At 35.8% G+C, this 8,718-nt stretch overlaps 1 protein-coding gene across 1 annotated transcript; it reads left to right on the top strand.

Moving 5' to 3' along the window:
• The first annotated feature begins 6,572 nt into the window (after nucleotides 1-6,572).
• Nucleotides 6,573-7,512, top strand: LOC112865366 (olfactory receptor 51A4-like). Its single transcript, XM_025928438.1, is given in 2 exon segments — nucleotides 6,573-7,339; nucleotides 7,341-7,512. Coding segments are annotated over 2 exon segments (939 nt in total).
• The last annotated feature ends 1,206 nt before the right edge of the window (nucleotides 7,513-8,718 follow it).

Here is an 8,718-nt window from a genome sequence, read left to right on the forward strand (position 1 = left end):
TCCCTGTTCTTATGTTTGTATCATTACTTTGAATTCTTTATGGACTATTTTAAACAGTTGAACAATATGTTTATAGTTGTATTTGTTATTCAAAGAAATATAAGTATGTATATTAACTCCTGGCCTAGTAAAATTAGTGTATTTGTGTCCATGAAATTTCCTTTGACTGACTATATTTTTACTTACAAGTTGTTACCACAGAGAAACTTCTCATACTTTTTCCTTAAAGTTGAGGATATACTGGGGCGCTTGGGTGGCTCAGTCCGTTAAGCATCCAACTTCAGCTCTGGCCATGATCTCGCGGTCTGATCCAGGAGTTTCAGCCCCATGTAGGGCTCTGTGCTGACAGCTCAGAACCTGGAGCCTGCTTCGGATTCTGTGTCTCCCTGTCTCTCTGCCCATGCCCCACTCATGCTCTCTCTCTCTCTGTCTCTCAAAAATGAATAAAAGTTTTAAAATTTTTTTTAAATTGAAAATATACAAATAATAGTCTTAATTTTATGACTATGGACATATACATAGTACATAATTATTGCATACCCATTTTATTTGCATAACTACTTAAATGTTCTTCAGTTTTTAAATTAATTTTCTCTTCTCTTTGAATTATCTTCCCTTAATCACCCTACATTGTTTAAAATTTTTAAGTACAATACAAATCTTAGATATCCACTTATTCCTCTAGATATTGCCCTATTAGAGCTCTTCCTAGTCTTTCTCCAAACTAGACTTGAAGCTTTCTAGCTCGCGGCACAAATGACCTCCTGGGACTTACTTTAATTACCTTATGGTTTTGCATTGCTTATTAGGGTTCATGTATTCGTCTATCAATTCACTTAGTTTACTGGAAACCATCCTCAAGTAACTTCTTAGGTTAAATTAATTACACCTAAGTATTTAGAAAACATTAACCCCTTTGTCTTCTAAACTCTTGTCTAGCTATTGCAATATCTTACCCACATCTAATTATATTTGCTTTGTAGTCAAACATATTATTTTTAGATGTTTGTTTTTCTCTAATATCATTTATCATTCTATCTTTATCATTATTCCTTTGAAATTTCACAATATATTTAATATGGATTTTTAAAAATCCATAATTAGGTAACCCTTATTCCAGGACCTCCCATTAAAATGATGACATACGAACTCGTAGATTAGATTTTTTGTTTTTTTTAATGTTTTCCATCCTCATATTTTGTTTTTGCTGGAGATTTTCTCATATATTCAATATATACATTGAATCAAAGGCCTTTATATGTACTGCGACATCCTCCCCCTCCCCACCCCAAAATAGATCACAGGGGATGTTGTGTTTCTGTCCTCACATATGTGGACTCGGCAGGATTAGAGGTAGTGATTGCCAAGGCAGTGTAGTCTTTGTTACCATTGCATGGAATTCAAAGTTCTCTCCACTACTTCATTCTTTCCCCATAAGTCTTTAACCTGAGAGCACTCAACCAATAAACTCTGCGTACAAATATTCACCTCAGTATTTGATTCAAAGAGAACTCAGCCTATGATACCATCACTAACAAAGACAAATGCAAGTGACATAAGAGGAAAAATTATTTGCAAGCACATCAAAATAGAAGGCTATATTCTTTAATATAGAAAGCACACCCACAAACTAATAACTAATTTTTTTTTTAAAGAGCATACTTGACTGGCTTCTAAAAATAAATTCAAATGCTCTTGAATGAGAAAAGAAGACTAATATTTATTTTATAAGGTACAAAGTGCATTTACCAGCAGTAGCAAAACTGAATCTGAACACTCAGTTACAGGCACAAACATAATGACCTTGGAAAACAAAATGTGACACTCTTCCAGAAAAGCCACTTACAGAGTCTCTAAAATTGCAGGTGACATAGGAATCAATTCTGCTTGGAGCAACAGGAGAGGCCTCTTAGGGCCTTAAACATAAATGGCTAATTCATATGCATAATGGGAATTCAGTTGAATGTTCCTTGAACTAATTCATTTAAGGACTTGTCTGGGGGCTTTTTAACCCTTCTGGATAATTTCCAGAGTTTTCATCCCCAGAGGCCTTTGTTATGCTAAAAGGGCATCCAGGTAGAAGGACTAGAATCAAACTGTCATGATCAACCCTTGTTGTGTCTATCAAATGGGATTTGGATGACTTCATCCTGTGTTCATCTCTTTTTTGAACTTAAAGAATATAAATGCAGTGGCCAACACCTTGGTAAGTACCTGAAAACCCTCATGATCTTATCAGTCAGTAACCACAAGATGCATCTCTTATCCCTGGTAAGCTATCATGATTTCACTGTTCAATGCCTGCTTCAATATCAGGATATAGTCAACATCTGAAGCAGTCCCAATGACTTCATTGAAAATCACTCTACCTTTAACTTAAAGAACATGATAAACAACCTTATTTAAAACTTCCATATAAACAGTAAACTTTATTCTAAATCCATCCTTTAAAGACATTCTGTATCTATTAACTTACACTGCATTTTTTATGTTTTTACAAAGTACAGAATAGGGTTGGGTAGGCCCTTCTGAGATGAAAACAACATACTAGAAATTTTTCTGTGCAGTGTTTTACTTTCTTGTAGACTCTTTAAAAATGTCACACTTCAAAGCAAATAAAATGGCTCTTCCAGAGACATATAGCACTTTCTAAAGATGTGTGTATATATATATATATATATATATATATATATATATATATATATATATAAATTTAGGAGAAGTAGAGGTTGATAGTGAAGAATAAATAATGTGCTTGTTGAAAATGTTATTACTCCATTTTTTTGATTTATCAGTAAACAAGTTTTTATTACATTAAGAGAACTTATAAACACGAAGTTATTAATGGGATTTGGTATGGAAAAATTAATAACTCAGATCTCAAAATGCTTAAATTGATTAAAAGATTCAAAATTATTACATGATTACTGTGCAAAACCAGTGCTAAGTTATTGACAACCTATGAAGTATGGGAGAAAGTTTGCTAGATAATATCTAAGAGAAAATTGAAAGAGCAGAGTCCCCTCTACAGCCCAGGAAGAACTGCCTGCAGCAGGGATGGAGACATTGGCAGGAAGGGTGCTGAAGTAAAGATGGAAGTAGGTGAGTTCAAAGACAAGCTAGGCAGAAGAGGGACCCTGGGCAGCAAAGCAACATTTCTCAAACGTCTCACTTAGCTCAACAAATCTGACAGTAAACATGCTTTGATGCTATCTGTCCTAAAGGGAATGATCCAATAACTCCGTGTGGTTACATAAACCAAACAAGCAAACCCCTTACACAATCCTTGTTAAAATAAAACTTCAGTTTTCATTAAACATTAATCTTACTCCTTCCAGATTAACATCAGAAGCAAGTTTGGGGAATCTGAAGACACTAGGTCTAACGGATAGCCCTTCATTGGTTGTTGTGTGATTTGACACAACTGGTTTAGTGTCTAGGCAGACAGCTATCACAAACTAGTCATTGAAAGTACAGTTTATTCATTACTTTACTATGAATTTGTATGAGAGTTTGCCAAACTCTAAAGTGAACAATATCCAAACACCTGACAGGTTTTTTACTTTATTAAAAAATGCAAATAATGTATTATATAATGCAAAACTTCCTAGGCATTTCTTTCTAATTGTCTGTCTCCTAGACATCTCATTCTTAAGGGGAATAAATGTCACTAAAATGTTTATAGACAACCCAGAAGTGGAAGTAATTTGGGCAGAGGAAAATAAAACAGGAAGTTGGAGGTGGGGTTCGTCCAGAAAACTCATTCAGAAGGCAGTGAAAGATCAAGAAGCAACAATAGCCTAGAGAAAACTGAAGGTGGATTACAATGCTTGGCATTTGAGATTATAGGAGAGATGAATTCCAGGGAAAAAAAATAGTTAAGAAAAAAGGGAACATGAGCTTTTAAGTATTTTCCATCATGACAACAGAATCATTGTGACAAAATGGTTGAAGATGTATGTAAAAATAAGAATGGAAGTACTAAGAAATGGCCTAAATAGTTCAGATCTGAGAGACATTATCAAATTCCTCATGACAAAAATTGATGATGAAGCCTGCAATTAGCTCTAGTGTATCATTGAATAAATTAATACATTAACTCATTATTTTACAAATAGCATTTGATCCAACAATTCTCAAAACTATTTTTCTTGAACATTAACAGGTTATATTTTTTAAATTGTATTGAAGTTTTGATGGAGAATTTTATTAATATGGTATAGTGAGCTAAATTTGGTATGTCAATTTCCATTTTACTCTACACACGTAGTAATAATAAATAAAAGATAAAAATAATAAAGAGATATTGCCATGCTCCTTAGATAGACAAATAGATAGAAAATACATGATAATTGATAGATGTTAAATGATAGATGGATGATGATAGATGATAGAGAGAGAGAGAAAGAGAGATGAGATGCCATGTAAAAATACATAATTATGTGTTGAAGTTGAATCCAGAAACCAATGTGGCTCCTGGTCTAGAGGCATATTGGTGGTTGGCAGCTCAGCATGTGCATGGGACTCAGCATGACAGTGCTCTATATTTGACAAGGGACCAGTCTAAGTTACCCTACTTGGTACATGAAGCTGTTAATCCACATGGAGAGTAGAAATAGGTGTTGTCACAGCTCAGATCTATTCCCCATAACAAGCCAGGTCTTGAGATAGTTGAGGGTGGGAGATGGGAAGGGCAAAACCATCCTCAACTCTCATTTGAAACAGTATCCTTTAACCGTTATAAAAAGACTTAGTACAGTTGACAACCTTAAGTAAGTGAGGAAGAGTCAACTGCCACATCTAAACATGGGGCATGAACAAAATAAATCATCAAACAAACAAGGAAATTTTCACTGAAGGTGCGCTTACAAGTAAAATTCTGAAACATGTATGAAGACTAACACTGAAAAAGAAACTCTAAAATTTCAATAATAGCATTCACTGATGAGAAAAGAAAAACTAAAGCAATTTAAAATGAATTTTGAAGCAGCCATTCTTAAGATCCTCAAAACTTGAAGGTGGCATAATAACAATAAAATGAATGAAAAATTATGGGGGTAGGTAGATATAAATTGAAAATATAAATATGAATTATAAAAGAAAATAGAGTAATTGAAATAAAACTCAATAGTTGGGATACATTTGGGACCAGTAACAAATGAAAACAGAATTAGTAAATAAGAAGTGGTACTAAAGAATTAACCAAAATGCAACAAAAACAAATGAACAGTTTGAAGATATGAAGCAATCTAAATAGGAAGTTAGATTGGGAAGTTTCAACAAGTTCCAACTAAACATATTTTAGTAGGCAATGTTGAAAATTATAATGGCAGAAGATATTCAATGCTGAAAAAATACATGGCTTTTCAGGTTAAGAATACTAAATTACAAGCAAAATAAGTTAATTGCCAATCCCCATCTTGCACCGCAGATAACAGCTTAAAGACTAGAGGAGGTGAAGAAAATCTTAACTAAAAGGAATGAAAGACCATGTACCAGCAAGACACAGAGACATATGAGGAAGTCAATTGAAGAGGGTTTACTGAAGGATCTCTTTACAGACGTGTATATATGGCCAAAGGTGCAAAAAGAAGATGAGGAGACACTCAGGACTCTATGGTAGGAAGGAGGAGACAAAAAGAGAATGGCCAGCATAGACAGGCTTATAACAGGCTTCTACGCCAAAAATCTGCAGTGTTCCTCTATGTGACCAGTAATCATTATGAAAAATAGAAAAGTAATAGAGAATAAATGATCTTATAAATATTCTTATAAATAATTGCATAAGGACTCTAAAAACTTTTTTTACAAAAGACGTAAGATCTTTGTGGAGAAAATTACCAAATGTTTCTGAAAGACATAAAAGGAAATTAGAAGAAAGGAAAAAAACCTATGTCTACGTTAGAAGACATTGTATAAAAATATGTTATTTTATCTCAATTTTTTTTTTAATTTTTTTTTCAACGTTTATTTATTTTTGGGACAGAGAGAGAGCATGAACGGGGGAGGGGCAGAGAGAGAGGGAGACACAGAATCGGAAACAAGCTCCAGGCTCTGAGCCATCAGCCCAGAGCCTGACGCGGCGCTCGAACTCATGGACCGCGAGATCGTGACCTGGCTGAAGTCGGACGCTTTAACCGACTGCGCCACCCAGGCGCCCCTATCTCTGAATTTTATGTACATTAATTGAAATTTTAACAGTATGTAAAGTATAATATTTACATTAAAAAGTGAAAGTTTCAAGTTCTCCAGTTGGAATATAATTATCTTAGTTGACCAATCAGCTCTTGTATAGAACTTATACCTATTATAATCTCTGTTGTAATGTTCAATTTTGATATAAATTTGTTTTCCTTCTCTCTCAGTTTTTGTTTTTAATGGACATTGATGAATACTTCTCTTCCTAGGTTTCTCCATTTAGGTTTATACCTAAGAATTATGTGCATATCCCTTGGATTCACAATACCTCAATGATTCCAAAATGGTAGAGTCAGGCATCTGAGCCAGTCTATTTGCAGCACTTCAGGAAGCCTCTCCCAAGCTTCTCATCTTGTTTCCCTCATTCACCTGTCATGTTCACCGTCAACAGCTCTGAAACTGAAATTTCTACCTTCTTCCTGATTGGGATCCCAGGGATGGAGCATGCCCACATTTGGGTCTCCATACCTATTTGCCTCATGTACCTCATTGCCATCCTGGGGAACTGTACCATTCTGTTTTTCATAAAAACAGAACCATCTCTGCACGAACCCATGTACTATTTTCTCTCCATGTTGGCTCTCTCTGACCTAGGACTGTCCCTCTCATCTCTCCCTACCATGCTAAGGATATTCTTGTTCAATGCTCCAGGAATTTCCCCTAATGCCTGCTTTGCCCAAGAATTTTTTATTCATGGATTCTCAGCTATGGAGTCATCAGTTCTTCTCATCATGTCCTTTGATCGATTTATTGCCATCTGCAACCCTCTGAGATACACTTCCATCCTGACCAGTGCCAGAGTCACCAAAATTGGGCTTGCTTTTTCTTTCAAAAATGTTCTGTTGATCCTCCCTTTCCCTTTGACCCTAAAACATCTAAGATACTGTAAGAAGACCCTCCTTTCCCATTCCTATTGCCTCCATCAGGATGTCATGAAGCTGGCCTGCTCTGACAACAAGGTCAATGTCATCTATGGCTTATTTGTGGCTCTCACAGGCACCCTAGACTTAGGATTTATTTTCATGTCCTATATGATGATACTGAAAGCAGTATTGAGCATAGCATCACAGAAACAAAGGCTCAAGGTCCTCAACACCTGCGTGTCCCACATCTGTGCTGTGCTCATCTTCTATGTTCCCATTTTCTCTAACTGTTATCTACCGGTTTGCCAAACACAGCTCCCCAATAGTTAGGATCTTCATGGCTGATGTTTTCCTGTTGCTACCTCCATTGATGAATCCCATTGTATACTGTGTGAAGAGCCAACAGATAAGAAATATGGTTTTAGGGAAGCTGTGTCAGAAACACAGCTGACAGCGATGCTTAACCACAATGAAATCTCAATCAGTGAATGACACAGAACAAGCAGAATGAATCAACAAGGAATCACGCCATATATTAATTGCTTTACAATATCATCTTTCCAACATGTTTATTAAGATTGAAGAATCAGCCTTGCAATGTTTTTGGATTAAGATTTAAGAGTAGCGCTCATATATAAATATAAAATTGTATTCTAAGTGTCCACTTTCACCTAGCTTGCTTTAACCAGCCTCATGAACACAATATATGCTTGTCAATTTCATCATACTTAAAGTGATATCCTATATATTCATTTGAGAATTAACAGTATACATTTATATAACAATTGGATAGCAATCAGAAGTGACAGAGGATTGCCTCTTCATTTAAAATAGTGCTCTCCAGGGGTGCCTGGGTGGCTCAGTCGTTTACATGTTCAACTCTTGATCTCAGCTCAGGTCATGATCTTGTGGGTTCATGAGTTCAAATCTCACACTGAGCTATGCACTGTCAGTATAGAGCCTGCTTGGGATTCTCTCTCTCTCTCCCTCTCTCTCCCTCTCTCTCTCTCTCTGTCTCTCTCTCTCTCTCCTTTCCCTGGTATCCCCCCCCCACCAAGAATAAATCGATAATCTTAAAAAAATAAATAAAATAGTGCTCTCCAATTCATAGTTTTGACTTTTATTAAATATGCCTATGCCCTCAGGAACTAAAATTGAAATGGACAATGATATGAGCACACATAGAACCAATAAAACAAACAATAAACACATGCAGTGTTAACAAAAATATAAGAAGAATTTAATTCATTCACCCATTTCATTTGTTTCAGTATTTGCTTCCTGAGCATTAAAAATATCACTGTCTATGTTATACATCATAGAAAGTTTCCTGTCTTCCCGGTTTCTGTGGGAGTTCTAAATGTCGTAACTCTTTATAATGTATATGATTTGCCTCTCTCTCAGGCACAGATATAAACCCTGACTAAGACCAATTTTCAGGGGTGCATGAGTGGCTCAGTCAGTTAAGCATGTGACTCTTGATTTCGGCTCTGACTCTTGATTTTGGCTCAGGTCATGATCCCAACTGTCATGAGATGGAGCCCTGATTGGGGTCCACACTGGACATGGAGCCTGCTTAGGATTCTCTCCCTCTCTCATTCTGTCCCCCGCTCATGCCCATGCTCTCTCTCTCATAAATAAATAAATAAATAAATAA

The sequence above is a fragment of the Puma concolor genome, chromosome D1 (genome assembly GCF_028749965.1).
Source record: "Puma concolor isolate L17-30 chromosome D1, mPumCon1.1.hap2, whole genome shotgun sequence".
Taxonomy (NCBI): domain Eukaryota; kingdom Metazoa; phylum Chordata; class Mammalia; order Carnivora; family Felidae; genus Puma; species Puma concolor.